The sequence below is a fragment of the Sminthopsis crassicaudata genome, chromosome 1, assembly GCF_048593235.1.
Source record: "Sminthopsis crassicaudata isolate SCR6 chromosome 1, ASM4859323v1, whole genome shotgun sequence".
Lineage (NCBI taxonomy): Eukaryota > Metazoa > Chordata > Mammalia > Dasyuromorphia > Dasyuridae > Sminthopsis > Sminthopsis crassicaudata.
Window position 1 is genome coordinate 13,270,557 of NC_133617.1, and position 17,542 is coordinate 13,288,098.

General features: G+C 60.1%; 1 protein-coding gene across 1 annotated transcript; it reads left to right on the top strand.

The window, feature by feature from the left end:
- The first annotated feature begins 2,304 nt into the window (after nt 1-2,304).
- Nucleotides 2,305-13,536, top strand: CASTOR1 (cytosolic arginine sensor for mTORC1 subunit 1). Its single transcript, XM_074294207.1, has 9 exons — nt 2,305-2,615; nt 3,398-3,468; nt 9,128-9,321; nt 9,804-9,936; nt 10,693-10,816; nt 11,231-11,344; nt 11,569-11,651; nt 12,369-12,463; nt 12,807-13,536. Exons 1-9 carry the CDS (start codon nt 2,503-2,505, stop codon nt 12,870-12,872), a joined length of 993 nt encoding a protein of 330 aa, XP_074150308.1. The 5' UTR covers nt 2,305-2,502; the 3' UTR covers nt 12,873-13,536.
- The last annotated feature ends 4,006 nt before the right edge of the window (nt 13,537-17,542 follow it).

Genomic DNA, 17,542 nt, shown 5'->3' on the forward strand with positions numbered 1-17,542 from the left:
GCAGAGAAGAACCAAGTCTTTCCTAGTTGACGGATCGTTCCTGGTTCTGCTTGTTCAGCCTTGGTTCCGGAGTCACTAAGGGCCAGTGGCAAAGCCAGAACGGCAGGTTTCCACGCAGTGGATGACCTCGGTATCTCCACTCGGTGGCTGTTGGAACGAAATTTTCTCATCTCTTCCCTTCTTGCAGAAGTCTTCCCACACTAAGGTCCACAGGGGCTGATTCGGCCAATGGGGGAAGTCTTGGGCTGTACATCCTAAGTCGTAGATGCCCTTGAAAGTTGCTTTAACCTCTGCTGAGATGGGGTCCCTGGGCACGGCCGCCTTGGTAGGTGGGCACATTTGGCACATAAGGACCAACGCCTCTGGTGGCCTACTTTCTATACCCCGGACTTGACATAGGCTCGAACTGGTGCCCATTTGGGTGAACAAAAGAGGGGTGAGTTTGAAAAATGGGCACGATGGCTCCGGCCAGGACCAGGAGACGGGCCACATCCATGGACGACCTAGAGCCTGCAAAACTTGGACCACAGACTGAATTTCATGTGTAGCAATCGGGTAAAAGGGGGAAAGATGAGATAATAAATATGAGATCCTTCGGAACGACCCGGGTTTCTGCAAACTTGGTAGTGGGGATCTTATGCAATGATCCCTAAAACATTGTCATATGAGACATAACGGGGAGGTGAGTTACTGTGTCACTGGGAAGAGAGGTAGGGGTCAGAGGTCGGGGCCTCTCTCAGGCTCTGTCCAGGCCTGCCGTTTCATTTGTCTGAGTGGCCCCTGAGGACTCTGGATCCCAGGAAACCTCGGGGGAGCATGGGCCAGGCTGGGCCCAGGTGGGGGAGGGACAGCGGGCTGTATGGCACTGTAGTTACGGGATTGGGGGGGGGGGATTTGGAGGGAGCCGTTTTACTTGGCCGGGTCCCAGGAAGCAGATTGTTCTGAAGGAGCTGATGAGCCAGTGCGAGCGGAGGAAGTGGAGCCATGGACTGGGCTGCAGTTCTATGAGTTTGGCTGTGCAGGGAAGGAGATGGGAGGCTGAGGGAGTGGCTGAGTCAAGTGGAGGCTCAGAAGGTGAGGGGAGCTGAGCAGAATTAGTTGGGGGCAGGAAGGGAGGAGCCTGGAGGGGCCTTTAGAGGAAAATATGGGGGAATGGAAACCCCTGAGCCCGCGGGGTGAAGGACGGCCGGGGTGTCGCCAGCAGGAGAGGAAGGGCTTATTTTGTCCAAAGTCAAGGCCTCTGCTGAGTTGGGGAATAAGAAGGGGGCGAGGCCTGGGAGGCTGGAGGAGAGACAGGTTTTGGACATCGAGGCCGAATGGAGGGAACAGACGGCAGCAGAGGAGATACCGGCGATGGGATCCCGTGGAGGCAGGCTCCAGGTCTGGGATCTGCAGGACGGATCCTTGGCTGGAGGAGGAGGGGGAGCCAGGATTCTCTACCCTCCCCCTAGCCTGGGGCCAATGGGAAGCGCTGGAGTCCCGACCCCTCTTGGGACGGGGAAGTGGGAGGACCCTTGGGCCTGAGAGCTCGGCCCATCTGCCGCCCCCGCTGGACGTCGGGTTCTTCCCCAGAGTAACCCCCTAGATGCCCCCTTGTGCTTTTCCCATTACTTTATCCGGATGCCGACCTGCCAGTCAGCCGTGGGTTGGACTCCGGGAAGGTGGGGAAAGCCTCCCCAGTGAGGGCGGTGGAGGCGCTGCGACTTTCTGCCTCCGTCCTTTTTCGCTCTTAGGCCCCACTTCCGTCCTGGGCCTCAGTTTCCCCAGCTAAAGTGGAGTTAGTTGCTGGGCCTGTGGCCTCGGCTTCTGGGAAAGAAGCCTCCCAGTCAGCGGGGGAGGGCGGGGCCCAGAGAGCCGAGGGGGCGGGCCCGCGGATCCCGGATCCAGGCGGCGGGGCGAGCGGAGCCGGGGCCCGGACGGGGCCGTTCGCGGGGTTCGAGGGAGCCAGCGCGGGAGCCCCCGGCCGCGCCGTCTGCGGCCCGAATCTCCCCAGCCTGGGCGTGGCCGGTCCAACGAGCCCAGAGCGACCCCCGCGGGACCCCTGCGCGCCCCTGCAGGCTCCCGGCCGGCCTCCCAGGGTTCCCGGACGTCGCTTTGCGTGGCTGGAACCCGGGCACCCGGTACACGCGTGGGGCCCGCCTCCTCCCCCCTAGCCTCTCCCCCCCCCATTCCAGAAGGGCCAGCCAGCGGGGGCGTGGCCCGGAGAGTGTGGCTCGAGGATTGGCTGGCCCCGAGGGTTCTGAGGGGGCGGGGCCAGTGCCGGGGAGTTTCAGGGGGCGTGGCGTGGGCCCGGGCGCTCCGAGGGGGCGGGCCGGGAGCTCCTGCAGCCGCCGCCGTCGCCGCCGCCGCAGCCGGAGGAGGAGGATCCGGGGCCTGGCGCTGGCTGGGCGGCTGTGGGGCCCGGCAGCAGCAGCCGCCGCCGCCTCGGCGGCCCCTCGCTCCTCCTCCTCCTCCTCCTCGGAGCGGCCTCCTCCCTGCCCGGGCCTCGGGCTCGGCGCGCCCATGGAGCTGCACATCCTGGAGCACCGGGTCCGGGTGCTGAGCATCGCGCGCCCCGGACTCTGGCTCTACACGCACCCGCTTGTCAAGCTGCTCTTCCTGCGGCAGCGGAGCCGGTAAGGCGAAGGCCGGGGGCGCGGGGGCCTGCCCGCCCCCGGGCCCCTCCCTGCCGGGGCTGGGGGGGGGGCAGAGAAGCCCGTCCCCCCGCCCTCCAGCCCTCTGTCTCCGCTGCTCCCCGAGCCCGCTCCGCACCCCGGATCATCCCCACTTTCCAGAAGGGGCCACTGAGATTCCGGGAGGTTGTAACGACTTGCCCAGAGACGCCCAGAAAGTGAACGGGGGCCTCGCGCTCCCCTCCCCCAGCTTGCTGGGGCTTGCCCCGCTCCGAGACTGCTATATTAACGGGGAGGTGTCGCCGCCCTCCGCTTTCTAGCCGCCCTGGCCCAGCCCGAGCCGTGACTCCCCCCCCCCCCCCCAACCTCAGTTGCCTCTTTGGAACACGAGCCCTTCCGATCCCGCGGGAGCTTGGAGCCGCAGCTCTCTGTGGGTCAGTGGGTCAGAGGGCCGGTACCAGCAGGGGTCACCCGAGCCAGCTCCGGGAGAATGCTGGGGAGGTGGCTCCTTCCTCCCAGCGAGGAGGAAAGGACTGGGCTGGGTGGCTGCTTCCCCAAGCTGGGATTCTGGGAAGGCTCAGGATCACCTGCACCCATCTTCCCCTTCCTCCTCCTCCCTCCCCACGGGCCGAGGCTCCGGGAGACCTAATTTGTTCTGCTTGACTGCAGCCTGAGCAAAGTCCACTGGCTCCTTAAGTCTGGCTCATCCTCCCCTCCCCCCCCCCCCCCGGACTTTGGGATGGGGGGATGAGGCTTTGGCTCATGGAGGGGTCCCCTCTCCCCAGGTGCAAGTTTTTCAGCCTGACAGAAACCCCAGAAGATTACACCCTAATGCTGGATGAAGAAGGATATAAAGGTACTGGCTTCTGGTCTCTACTGTCTCCTCTCCTCAACCCCCCTCCCCCCCAGGGATGCCCCTTGACTGCCCATGTGGGCCAGGCGTCTGCCCTCCTCAGGATGGGGGGGGCCTGGGGCAAGAGCAAAGGATGGAGGCAGCGAAATGACCCCCAGCTGCCCCAGCCTAGAGCAGAACCCCCCCCAAGAGGGACCGAGCCTCCCAGGAGAGGCTGGGGGAGAGTCCTGCTGAGGACGTTCTGGGGCGGCCTCGCGGAGGCTCTTTGGGCTGTGGACCCCGGTTCTGCTGCTCCGTGTGGCTGTGTGATATTGGCCAAGTCACTTCCTTTTCCAAGATTGCGGTTTCCTTTGGGGTAAAATACTAATAGCACATATTTTTAGATAACTTGAAGGAATTCAAGGCCCTTTGGACTAGAAGAGCTGCCCGCTGCACTCCACATCCTCGAGGAGGGAGCAGAATGACTGCCCCCCCCCTCAGGGTGATAGTGGGATTTCCTGAAATCAGGAATCAGCTGAGGGCCTAGGATCTGGGTGGGGGTGGGGTAGATGGGAGTCAGCAGGTGATTGAGACAAATGGAGAAGCTGTTCTGAGTCTGGACCCCAGGTGTTGCTGCATGAGTGTCGGTGAGCCGGGTCTCGGAGCTAGAAGCCGCCTGCCTTCGGTCCCCTTTCTATTTCCTGTTGTGGCTCAGATTCGGGGCCTGGTGCCTGGGGATGCCAAGCTTCTGCCGAGCTCACCTTCTGCACAGAGGACTCGGCCGGGAGCAGGCCCCGGGCACCCTGGCTCGGGTCCCAGACACTGGCCGGGAATATGCGCCCTCTAAGGAACTTAGGCTCTACCCGGTGGGGGGTGTAGTACATAACAATAGTGATCAAAATGGACATTCACATAGCTCTTTAAAGTTGGCTTTTTTTTTTTTTTTAATTTTTTAAATTTATTTATTTATTTTTTTCCTGAGGCTGGGGTTAAGTGACTTGCCCAGGGTCACACAGCTAGGAAGTGTTAAGTGTCTGAGACCAGATTTGAACTCGGGTCCTCCTGAATTCAGGACTGGTGCTCTATCCACTGCTCCACCTAGCTGCCCCCAAAGTTGGCTTTTTTTTGGGGGGGGGTAGAGAGACAGCTAGTGACTGATGTTGGATTTGAATTCAGCTCTTCCTTATTCTTTATCTTGAAATCTCATTTAATACACGTTTAGCAGAGTTATTTCAAAAAGTGGGACTAACAGCCATGAGAATGTATCACCTCTGTGGGTACTTCCATCGGTAGTGTAAGTCAGCTTCGATACTGTTGCCCTTTTTCCTCCGTTGGCTTTACCCGGTCATGGACAATTTCGCTCTTTGATACTGTTGCCCTTGTTGGCTTTACCTGGTCATGGACATTGACGTTCTTGACAATTACTGTAAGAATGATTATAGCTGATTTTTTCTTAGTCTGATGTTTGCCTTGCTAGGGGAAGGTCTCAAACGACGGCCTTCGGGCCAGATGTAGCCAATGATGTGGCCCGCCGGGTTATGGCAAATGGGCTGAGGGCCGAGATAGTGTGAGCTTTTGTTTTTACTCTAGTCCGGCCCTCCCACAGTCTGAGGGACAGTGAACTGGCCCCTATTTAAAAAGTGTGAGGACCACTAGTAAATGTTTGGTCTGTTCCTTTCTGCCATTCTTGTGAGTTGTCTTCCAGCCTCTGGGATCCCTGGGGCCCTGCTTAGCAGTTACTGGCATGGTCTGGTTCAGAGCCCATTGAGGGAAAGGGGGAAAGCGAGAATTCAGCAGTCCTCCCCCCCACACACACACATAGCTGAACTGTGCTCCTCTCTGACCACAGGCTCCTGCCCCGTCCGTCTTTCCTCCTCACCTCAGTTACCAGTTGGCCATATTCATCTAGAAGGGCCTCCAGAGCTGCTTTTGTGAGCTGGGAATGGGCCTGGGCCTGAAACAGCAGGCTAGGTTCCCTCACCTCCCTCCCTTTAAGAGGGTTTGGGATGTCTACTTGGCTGATTCTCTCCCAATGGTCTCCTCTCCTGGGCCATGAACTCCCCAAGGGCAGGAACATTTCTTCTTTCTTTGCCTCTGTTTAATAAGGGATTCGTTGGTAAGTGAATGGGATGAAGTGAAGGAGTAAGCGAAGGGGAAGAACATCTGGCTCGCCCAGGGAGGATGTTGTAAATGAGGAGGGGAGTAAGGAACCCCGGGTCCTGTCTGTCTCGGTTACCTTTTCTGTCTTCCCCAGGTTGCCCTGGGGGCCACCTTCCCATCCCTTCTCCCAAGGCCAGAGCTGGGGAGTCTCCTGAGAGGCTCCAGGTTGTACAGCCACTCTTGGGAGGCAGTTGGCTTTGAATCCTGCCGCCATTAACCAGCTGTGGGTCCCGGAGTGTGTAAGGCCCTCACAGCATCAGCGAGGCTGAGAACGGGCTATCTTTTTGGGGGGTCCCCCTAGGCGACCTACTCAAATAGAATCAGGACCCCCCAAGCCATACGGCAAGCTCCCTGTGAGCCACAGATTGGATTAGAAAGCCACAATCTAGTCTGGTTTTGAATGCTTAGATGGTGAAGTAATTCCGAATAAAGGTTGCAGCTTGGTGGGTGGTATATTTGCCGCCTTGGATCCGGCCCAACCTGTTGCTCGGCCTGGGGAGCCCACTTTTCCAGGCCTCGCTTCCTTCCCCCGTAAAAGGAGGAGCTTGGACTAGGTGGTCCTGAAGAGACCTCGAGCTCTAAGTCCTGGGTTCAAATCTCATTGTTTTTTGTGCTATTGATAATGACCTCCTTGGGCCTCCATTTCCTCATCTATGTCTAAAGGACTTGGACTTGCCCAGCTCATGCTCTCTGGTCTGGGGAGGAGGATGACTCTTGACCCGGGATCCAGGCGGACCTTGCCTGGGGCTGGGGGGAGGGTGACCTCTTCCTTTTTTCACCCCCCTTGGCAGTGCCCTTTAATGCTTTTGGCCAGCCACAGGCTATACTGTTCTTCTCTAAAATGTAAAGCTCTCTGGGAGCAGGTTTCTTGGGGGCTTCTGGGAGCAGCCTTAGTTTCGGTTCAGTGTAATAATTACCCCAAATGCAACCAGGAGTGAAAGTCCAGATCCTTTATTTTCTCTTTCCAAGTCTTGTCTCCTTCCTTGGGCCCGGTTTGCTTTCTTAGAGGCCTGTCTCTCTCCTTGGTTCCGAGCTAGTCCTTTGTCTCTTCCAGCTTCTCCTCCAGCTCCCTCTGAATCCAAAGCCTCCACCGGCACAGAGGTGGAAGTGGGAATGACTTTGACTCCGCCTCCGAGAGTGGGATTGTGGGTTTCTGACTTGTGAATCTCTGGAAGTCCCTCCTAGTTGAGGCTCCTAGCTTATATATTCTCACTAAAGGTGTGAACTCTAATGTGTGAACTCTCAAGGTGTGAACTAAGTACATAAGCATCGACTCTGTCAATTCCAGTGACTTAGCACCTTTTTCAATTCTGGCCCATAACAACAGGCCACCTAGCGGCTGCCCGAGGACTAGGAAGGCCGAGCATCCAAGCAGGAGGCGTCTATTCCAATCCAGCCGCCCAGACCTGGCCAGGCTGGGCTCTGGGCCCAGAGGCAGAGATAAGCAGCTCTTCCTGAACTCAGAAGGGCCCTTTCTTGTTGCTTAGTGGTTTTTTGGTTGCCGTCATGACCCCGTTTGAGGTTTACTTGGTAAAGATTCTGGAGGGGTTGGCCATTTCCTCTTCAGCTCATTTTACAGATGAGGAAACTGAGGCAAACAGGGTCGAATGACTTCCCAGGATCAGAAGTGCCTGAGGTAACATTCCAACTCAGGTCTTCCGGATTCCTGATCCGAGACGCTATCCAATGCAGCACCACCTAGAGGCCTTAGAAGGCGCTTGGGTGGTCATCCTGTCTAATTTTACAGACAGATCCAGGGAGAGGAAGGGGCTTTCCTAAGACCATAGAGCTAGCAACTCAAATGTCAGGACAGGATCTGAACCCAGAGCTTCTGACTAGAACCACAGACTCTTTGCCCTGAGCTCTGCTGCCTCGGCTGGCTCCTGGTGTGGCTCCAGGTGTGGTTGGGCCTCCCCTCCTGCCCTGCCTGGGATGCTGGGGGGGGGCGGGGTGTGTGGGCCAGGGTCGTGGAGAGGTCAGGACCTGCCCATTCGGGCAGGGAGGAAGGAAACCAGCCTGGGCAGCCTCGATGCCAACAAAGGCAGCTTTGATGCTTGCCCGGCCCTCTGGGGGAGAGCTTGGGCCCTTCCCCCACCTCCCCTGCCCTTCTCCCAGCCTCCCCTAACCATCCCGACCCATCCTTTCCAGTCGGTCCAGTTCGCATCCCGAGGGCCCTGGCATCTCCCCGTCCCCCAGTTTGGGAGGAGGATTTGCAGAGAGGCAGATTTGGCTGAAGATGAGAAGAGCTCCTCCCAGTCACAGTGGTCCCCAGATAGGGTGGGCTGCCTCGGGAGGTAATGAGCTCCCCGGCCGCTCTCGCCTCCCAGAACAATGGAGGGAATTGCTTGTTGGGTTGAGGGGCTTTCGTTCCAGACGGGGTTAGAGCAGAGCTAGGGGAGAGCCTGAGAGCCAGGGGTTCTAGGGTGTAGTCCAGGGCTCCCTGGACCATCCCTCCTGCCCGGGGCATCCTGGGTTACCCATTTATGGAGGAGGCCCTTCGCCCGCTTTTGCCCAGAAGTCTGTGACTCAGCCCACGTGAAGTCCGGCCTCCCTCTGGATGCAGAGCCAGCCCCTGGGCTCCCCGCCCCCCAGGAAGGGCAGGCAGTATGCCCGCACAGTTGGGGCCAGCACCCCCTCCAAAGCCGGGCTGCCGTTTGTGGACACCTCCTCCCCCCTCTTGCTCGCTGCCGTCCCCTTGTGGTCACTGGTGGCTCCTCACTAACAAGTGTCTACTCTCTTCCTGTCCATCCTGGTCCCCCCGGGGAGCCCTGGCTCAGGGGCCTGGGAACGCTGCTCCCACTGCCTCCCATTGCCCAGAAGGCCGGCCCCTCCCTGGTGCCGGGAGACCTGGGATTGGAGGGGGGAGGGGCTCTGGGGGGGGTTCTTGGCCAGCTTCAGCCTCAGTTTATACCCTGCAGCGGGGACTCGGCCCAGGACTGCCTGGCCCGCAAGCTCCGGGCTGGAAAGGACGCCAGAGGCTGTCCGGGCTGACTGGGACCGGGCCAGAAATCCTGCCCAGATGGCACCGGGAAAGCCCACCTGCTTGGCAGACAGAGGTCCTGGGCTGCCATCTTGGCTCTGTGACCTGTCTCTGTGTGACAGTGGATTAAATCTGCCCCAGACTTAGCTCCTCTTGTGTAAAATGCCACGATTGGCCCCTGGGGCCTGGTTCTGGCTCTCAGGAACCCTCTCTGGAGCCCGGGCCAAGGCGGGTGCTCCTGCTGTCCTGGGGTAGGATCCGTGTCTGTGTCAGGCTCTGTACCTCCCACGGCACCGTTCGTCCCGAGAGGGACCATTATGGCCCTTGAGGAGCTGGGGGCCTTGGAGGGAAGTGACCTGGCTAAGAGCCTCCGGAGCAGCAGCAGGGCTGGGCCTAGAATCAAGGTCTGCCCAGGTCCAGTGTGGGGATTCTCCCCTTAGGAGGTGACCTCGCCGTCTGGTCTGGGAGGAGAAGGAGGAGGGGGGAGGAAGGAGAGGCGGAGGAAAGCCGCAGCCATCACTCCCCCACCGCTCTCTTTCCCAGAGCTGCCCCCATCCGAGTTCTTACAGGTGGCCGAGGCCACGTGGCTGGTGCTCAACGTCCTGTCCAACAGCAGCTCGGCCACCAATTTTCAGGCCGTGGGCGTCACCAAGATCGCCAGGTCGGTCATCGCTCCGCTGGCCGAGCACCACGTGTCCGTGCTCATGCTGTCCACGTACCAGACGGACTTCATCCTGGTGAGACTTGCAGGGAGGGGGAGGGGGCGGAGGCCGGGCTCCATCCTTCGGGCTAGAGGAGGCTGGGGCTGGCTCTCCCCTGCAACCCTACTGGGGGGGGGGGGAGGCTTTCCCCAGCTGATACGGCCCGGCTGTGGGGGCAGGGGTGGGAGGAGAGGGAGGACTGAGATTCCAGGCCCAAGGTACCTATAGCACTGGGTCTTTTCCCAGGCCTTTTCCCAGGATCCTCCTGGCCAAGACCAGCAGGGGCCATGGGTGGCAGGGGAAGGAAGGGGAGAAGGGGGGGAGAAAGACAGAGACGAAGAGAGATGTAGGGAGAGAGACAGAGCCAGATTCAGAGAAAATGAGTGCAGGGTGGTGGCGATGGCGAATGTCCACGCGGGCGGGAGGTGCGCTGTGCCCGGGGCCCTCCATGCACGCGTCTGGCTCTCTGTGTGTGTGGCTGGGGCCCGACGACGCCCCCGGTCTCCCCTCTGCCGCAGGTGCGGGAGCAGGACCTGCCCGTGGTGATCCACACTCTGGCCCAGGAGTTCGCCATCTACCGGGAGGTGGACGGAGAGCCGGTGCCCGTGACCAGCGACGACGCCAGCAACGGCTTCCACAAAGCCAAACTGGGTGAGGGGCTGCTGGGCCGGGCGCACTTCCCCCCCACCCCCATCCAGGCTGCTCCCAGAGGGCCGATGTTACTTTGCTCTTTCAGAAGTTTCTGATTTCACTCATCCTCCCCTCCCCCGGCAGCCTTTGGTTTTTCATTTTATTTATTTGGGGTTCAGCCCTAGTAACAAAGAAGGGAGAGGGGCCAACAAAACTGCCCAGCTTGTCTAACAGTGTATGCCGTGTTCTGCACCCGTAGTCCCCCACCTCTGGAAGGGGAGGAGGTCTTTAAATTGCACTGTAAATAATGATCATGATCAGGTCTATAAAATTGTGATGGAAGATGCAGTCATTCTCGTGACGTTTATATTAATAATTAATGATTTATTTATTTTTGGCGGAGGCTATTGGGGTTAAGTGACTTGCCCAGGGTCACACAGCCAGGAAGTGTTCAGTGTCTGAGGTCAGATTTGAACTTGGGTCCTCCTGACCAGGGCTGGTGCTCTAACCATTGCGCCCCCTAGTGGCCCCATTAATAATCATTATTATCAGAGGCTAGGGATGCCCTTGGGAGGAGTCTGGGCAGGCTGGGAAGACCAGCCTGGCTCTTCCAGGGACTCGGCCTTGGCCCAAGAGAGTCCCGGAGTCAGTGGCTGGTGGGCTCCGGCCCTTGGGGACCCTGTGCCTCCCGTGGCCACCAGGTGGAGCCAGGTCTTCCCCCGCAGCAGGGGGCAGGCCAGGCCACTTACGTGCTGCCTTCCTCCTCCCCCGAGGCAGGCCCCTCCCCCACCGTGCACCCCATCCAGAGCCCCCAGAACAGGTTCTGCATCCTGACGCTGGACCCCGACACCCTCCCCGCCATCGCCACCACCCTCATGGACGTCCTCTTCTACTCTCACAGGTGGGGGGGCTGCCCTGCTCTGACCCTGCCCTCCTCAGGGGAGCACGGCGGTAGGGGTGGGGTGGGGGAGGGGGGCGTATGGAGCAAAGGATCAGAGAAGTCAGAGCTGGAAGGGACCCGAGGGCTCCTGGGCCCCAGCCCTTCATTTTACAGATGGGGAAACTGAGGAACAACTTGGGGAAAGGTCACAGAGCAGTGATTGTAGGAAATGAGGTAATTCCCTTAGAACAGGGGATGTCAGGGCTGAGAGGGGTCTTTCAGATCATGTAAGGTCCTTTTACACAGAGGCAGGAGGGGCTTTCCCAAGACCCCGTGGGCAGCCCCAGCCCCCTTTCTTGCCCCTTGCACACCCCAGCCCTAGAGGGAGGATAGGGAGCTGACCGCCCTCCCTCTCTCTCCCTCACGGCTCCCCAGTGCTTCGAAGGAAGGGGCTTCCGATGACCCGGACGTTGACTCCATCCCCTTCTTCGCCTTCTCCCGCATCGAGGGCTACATCTCCATCGTCATGGATGCAGAGACACAGAAGAAGTAGGTCCCCTCCCCCCCCGGCCTCTGCTTGGGGCCCCTGGGAGGCTCATGGCGGCCGGAGGGCAGCGGGCCCTGTAGGACGACCTGGTCTGGCCCCGAGTTGGTCAGAGGGGCCTCGGTTTTTGCCCCATGATCACCCTGGAAGGACTAGAAGCGGGGTTTCCCAGGCCCGGCCCTGGGGGACCAGAGTCAGGGAGGCCCCAACTCCCCTTGTCCCTCCCCAGGTTCCCCAGTGACCTGTTACTCACCAGCTCCTGCGGAGAACTCTGGAGAATGGTCCGAATCGGGGGCCAGCCCCTGGGCTTTGGTGAGTGCGGCCGGCTGGGGAGGCCGGGGAGGCCGGGGAGGCCGGGAGATTGAAGCTTCTTGGGCCCTCAGGGATCTCTAGATGGGAGGTGGGGTGACTGGGGCCCATTGGAAGAGGCAGCGATGGAGCTAAGTAGGAAAGGCAGGGGGGAGGGGGAGATAGGAAGTGGGGAATGGGGGTGAGACAGAGGGGGGCTGGGGCTCATCAAGGCCAGATGCCTCATTTTTCAGAGGAGGAAAGTGACTGGCCCACGGTCACTCAGCAAGGATGTAGAGGAAGAAGCTTTTAAACCTATAGTTAATTCAGCAAGCATTTGTGAAGGGCCACCCATGTGATGTTTGAGCATTTATGAAGCACCACTCAGGTGATGCTTGAGCATTTATGAAGCACCACTCTGGTGATGCTTGAGCATTTATGAAGCACCACCTACATAATATTTAGCTGATCAAAATGCCTCAACCCCTGCCCTCCAGGAGTTTTCATTCTGAAAGTCTATTTGAGAGATGCTGAGGAGTGATTTATAGAGTCATCAGCTAGAATAGTCCACCCATTCTACAGAGCAGGAAACCGAGTCCCAGAGACTCACCCAGCTCATCACTGCCTGGACATCCCAGCAACTTTGGTTCAGTTCTATCCTCCCCTAACAATGAGTCTGGCAGGCTTCCTGCCTCGGTCTGACTCCGGCTGCCTTCCTTTTCACTCCGTCTCCTGTCCCAGATGAGTGTGGGATCGTGGCCCAGATTGCCGGGCCCCTGGCCGCCGCAGACATCTCTGCCTACTACATCAGTACCTTCAACTTTGACCACGCGCTGGTGAGTGTGGGCCCCCTCCCCAAAGCCCGTCCCGGGCCCTGGCTGCTCCTCGATTCGGGGGCCCCCCTAGGTTGTTCCCGTCCCACAGGGAGTTGGGCGGCCCTCTAGGCCTTCGCTGCCCCTCGATTCCGGAGCCCCTCTAGGGCCTGCACGCCCCAACAGGGAGCCCGATGGCCCTCGGGGCCTTTGGTTGAGAGGGCAGAAATAGGCGCAGAGAAGCGAAGGACTTGCCGACGCCCTCCAGCCGGGGCTTCGGGAAGCCCAGTCCGTCCCTGCCCCATTTCGGCAGCCCCCACGGCAGCCAGGGCTTCGGGTGGGATCCGAGAGCCCGCTGTGCCCGCAGGTACCCGAGGACGGCATCGACAGTGTCATTGAGGTCCTTCAGAGCCGCCAGGAGAGCTGCCGGTAGTGGCTGGATGGGGAACCTGGCCCCGCCATCACCCCCTTCTCTGCTGGGGCTCCAAGGCTCCGTGTTCCGTGCAGTGTTTGCCCCGTGGCAGTGGGGGCTGGTCTGGGCCCCAGGTGTGCATGAGGTGCCCCTTTCACTCTCATTTGTATGTAGTTGTGGCCTGAGCAGGTGCCCGGGCCGGGGCCCCCCAAGGGCGGAGGTCGGGGGCCCTCCCTCCAGGCCGGAGCTGGATCCCCCCTCCTGTTGTCCCGTGTCCAACCCTGGAGGACGGGAAAGCCGAGAGGCCCGTCCTCTAATGCACAAAAGCCTCGTGTGCCTTCTTCGTGCAGCTTTGTGGGCGCACGTGGGGGCCCACAGAGTGCAATCATGGTGCTGTGGATGGCTCCACTTGGGAAGCCTCAAGCCTTGACACTCCCCGGCCTCTGGTGACTGTCTTTGCACAAGCCCCCTCCCTCCATGGGGGTCCCCCCCCCCCCCCGGCCCTTTCCCTTCCCTGTTCTGCAGGCCTCTCCCCTGGCCCTCTCCCTCTCCGTGGTCCTGGGAGGAAGCTCTCTCCGTGGAGGAACCCCCTCCCCTAGGGGAGCCCCTGACCTCCTTCCCATCCTTCCAACCCTGTCTCCCATTTTTAAGCGATCTCCTTGGCAATAAAGCACTTTGCAATTCCTGGGCTGTCTGAGACATCGGTGGTCAGCCTCCCCCCCCCCCTTCCCGCAGTGGGCACCAAGGGCTGGCCGGACCGGCAGAGTGGTGGGAAGCCCTCGGGCTTGGGTCAGAGGTCCTCGGGCCCGGGAGGAGGGACCCCTGGGCCGCTTCCCCTCCAGCTCGGGGCCAAGCCTCCAATCCCTACGGAAGGCCATGGCAAAGGGGGAGGCCATTATTCCAGGCTGCAGGGTCTGGGTTTGAATCTCAGCTCTGCTGCTGACTACCCAGGGGGCCACGGGTCCATCCCAGACCCCTGAGCATGAGTATTCTCCTCTGTAATCAGAGGGCTGGGACTGACTACAACTACCCCAGGGTCACCCCTGGCCTTTAATGCTGTAATTTTTTTTTCCTGAGGCAATTGGGGTTAAGTGACTTGCCCAGGGTCACACAGATAGAAAGTGTTAAGTGAATTCAAGTCTTCCTGACTCCAGGGCTGGTGCTCTATCCACCTCGCCACTGGCTGCCCCGAATTCTGTATCTTAAAGCAATTTACTCCTGTGAAGTGGGGAAAGTAGAAAATTGGAAATGAGGGCTGAAGGTTCCGGACCGAGAACTCTGCCTCTAGAACTGGGTCAGGACAGAGGCCCCGTGGCACCTCGGACAGGCAGGGAGGTCTCGGCTCTGCCCCCGCCTTGTCCTTCCCCTCTCCCCAAGGGGGAGCCCACCTAAGCGATGTAGAGAGAGGCTCTGAGCCCGGCAAGTCCAGTCTGCCAGGACCAGAATCTCCTCCTCCTGATATTCCCCTTTGGAGCATCTGGTGACGGGCAGCTCACTCCCTGAAGAAACTGCCCCTTGTTTGGGACGGCTCCAGTGATTGGAAGCCCACCTTTCCCTCTTCGCTGCCCGCCTAGTTTGGTGCTCTGGCTTCAAGTGATTTAGCAAGCATTTGTTAAGCGCCTACTGTGAGTCAGTCATGGGGCTAATTCCTGGGGTTACAAAGAGGCAAAAGAGCACCCTTGTCCTCAAGGAGCCTTCAGTCCGGTGGGGGAGACGGCAAGCTCCCCCCCAGCCAAGGAATTAAAAGGGGTTGGGAAGGGCTTCTCGTAAAAGCTGGGGTTTTGCTGGGACTTTGGGGGAGCCGGGAGGCGAGGAAGAGGGAGAACCTTCCAGGCAGGGAGGGCCCGTGAGCAAGAGCCAGGAGACGGGCGTCCTTGGGGCTGGGAATGTGGCTGGGGCAGGGAGGGCCTTGATGCCAGGCAGAGCTCCTGGAGGCCATAGGGAGCCACTGCAATTTACTGAGGAGGGGTGATGTGGTCAGATCCACAGCTGAACGGAGGATGGAACGGGGTGGGGAGACATGGGGCAGGCAAGTGCTGCAGGGGGAGGCGAGAGGACTTGCACCGGGGCAGGGCTGGCAGAGGACCCGGGGATGAGAGATGCTACAGGTATGGCCCAGCCATGGCCGTGACAGGGAGGACTCCACGGGGCCCGAGGGAGGAGGGTGGTGGGAGGGAGGATAGCTGAGTTCTGTCTGGGAGCCCCTGACCTCATGTCTGCGGGACGGCCGGCGGGAGCCCCAGTGGGAGGTCAGTGCGGGGAAGGAGGCAGAGGAGAGAAATCCGCAGGGAGATGCCGTGAAAGCCCGGAGAGGCAGGGAGAAGGAACAGAGGGAGAAGAGGGGCCCGCGGGCACAGGCTGGGAGGTTCCGGAAGCTTTCGGAGGACTCGGGATCGGCCTTCCTCCCAGTGGAGTGATCGCCACGAGAGCGGCCGGGGATGAAGTCCAAAGCCACCCCCATTGTCTCCTCCACAGTCCGTCTCCTGCCCGAGCCCGGCCGGCTTCCCGCAGGCCCTCGGACCGGCCCTGGTCTCAGCAGGGGGAGCGGGAGGCCGGCCCGAGGTGGGAGATGGGGGGACCGTCTCCCCGCTGGCTCTTACAGCTCTGTGGTCACTGCGTCATCGGAGGCACGAAGCTTTCGAGCTCCAGTAAGCACCAGGTCCCAGGCAGAACCAGAGAACCCGAGCCCACGGGGTCACGGGGTCACCATGGTCTCTGCCGCTCCTCTGAGCGCCTGCTTTCAAGGATGCTTCTCCTGAGCGCCCCCTTTCCAACAGGGAGCCGGCCGGAGGAGGGGGAAGAGGGGGACAGGGAAAGAAAATGGAGGGAAAGGGGGAGAGAACAATGGAAAGAGGAGGGAGAGGGAGGGGAGAAAGAGGGAAGAGTGGAAAGGGGGAGACAGGAAGAAAAAATGGAGAGATGGGGGAAGGAAAGGGAGAGAGAGGGAGAGAAAAGCACACAGAGATAAAGATACGGAGAGAGAGACAGGAAGGGGAGAGACGGTGAGAGATGGAAAGAGGGAGACAAAATGAGAGAGATGGAGGAAGGGAAAGGGAGAGAAGGGGGAGAGGAAAGAGAGAGGGAGGGAGGGGGAGAAGAAGAGAGGGAGACATCCGGAAATCTGGAGAGGGGATGGCACCCGGGGGGCGGCCCCGTCCCAGGCCGCCCGAGGGTGAGGACGGAGACGAGGCCGCTAAGAGAAGCTTCAGAACTTTGGAGGGAGCAGGGTGGGGGGAGCGAGGGGGAGGGGGAGGCAGCAGTCGTGGGGGACCTTTTGGGGATGGGGGCAAGGCTGCCTTTCATGTGACGGCCAGAAGGAGGTGCTCTCTATAAAGTGCCAGACAAGGTTCTCAGCTGAGAGAACTGGGGAGTCATGGGGAGGGAACCTCAGCCCCCCAAAAAACCCAGCTCCAAGCCAGAGCCTGCAAGGGCTGTCTGTGGGGGCCCCGGGGCGTCTCAGGGAGGAGCCGTTCTCTCAGCTGGCTGACGGTGTTTCCCTCCCCAGCAGGCGAAGGAGCTCAGGCTCTGGCTCTGGGTCTTTCTGCCAGGTCTCGGGCAGGACTCCCAGAACCTCAAAGCCAGAAAATCCCAGAATCCTCTGGGCCGACTCGGACCCGAGCACAAGCGCCCGGCAGGCCGAGGAGCTGCCGCCTGTGCTTGTGGGAGGGCACCGCTGCCTCGTGGTCGGTCCCATCCACAGTGTCCTGTGCCAGCTGGCATCTGTCACTGCTCCGGCTGGACCCGGACACACTCACACTCAGGAATGTGCATCTTGGGCCAGATGCGAAGAGCTGGAGATTAGAGGCCGGTCTGGGGTCAGAGTTCAAATCGGACCTCGGACATGTCCTGGCTGGGTGACCCTGGGCAAGTCACTCCCCCCATGTGCCTCAGTTTCCTCCTCTGTACCACAACAGCATCTGCCGAGAAAACCCCAAATGGGGTCACAGAGAGTCAGACATGACTGAAAATAGCAACAATGGTGAAGATGGCCTTAGGAGAGAGAACGTCCCATGGGAGCGTGAGCAAAATGTTCCACTGCCGGCTTGTGGGCGGGGCCAGTCTGCTCCCCACAGCCGAGTGTCCCATCCACTCCCATCCACGCGGGCTTCCTTCCTGTGGGCCTGGGGAGCTCATCTCCTGCTCACCTTCTACCCCCCCCTCCCCTCCCCCTCCTGCTCCTCTCAGCCCCCCTCCCCTCCCCCTCCTCACTCCCACTCCCCTTCCCTCCCCACTCACTCAGGCTAACTCTGCATAAATCCGGCCTCCTGCCTTTTCCGGTTCTTCTGCCGGACCGCCTTCCCTCCAAGATCACTTCTGGCTCACTTGTCCCAATCTCAAGCCCATAGACTTGTTTTCCCATGTTTCCCCTCTTAACCTGGGAGCTCCCAGAGCAGGGACTGTTCTGGCTTTGTATCTTTGGCACTTAGACATTGCCTCAAACACTGTAGGAGCTTAATAAATGCTTGTTGATGGACTCCAGCCTCTACCCTGAAAGGCTGGGCCTTCAATGCCTCATGGGATCCCGAAGGGGCTTAGAGAGCAGGTAGCCGCCCCTCCCCCACCTGACCCAGGAGCAGAGATGGAGGGCTTTCCCGAGGTAGAAAGTGGGGGAGCAGAATTGGAGGCCAGGCCCCCCTGCTCTGGGCCGCCTCCGCCTGGGGAGGCTTCTCTGTGGGTTCTCCTTTGGGCCC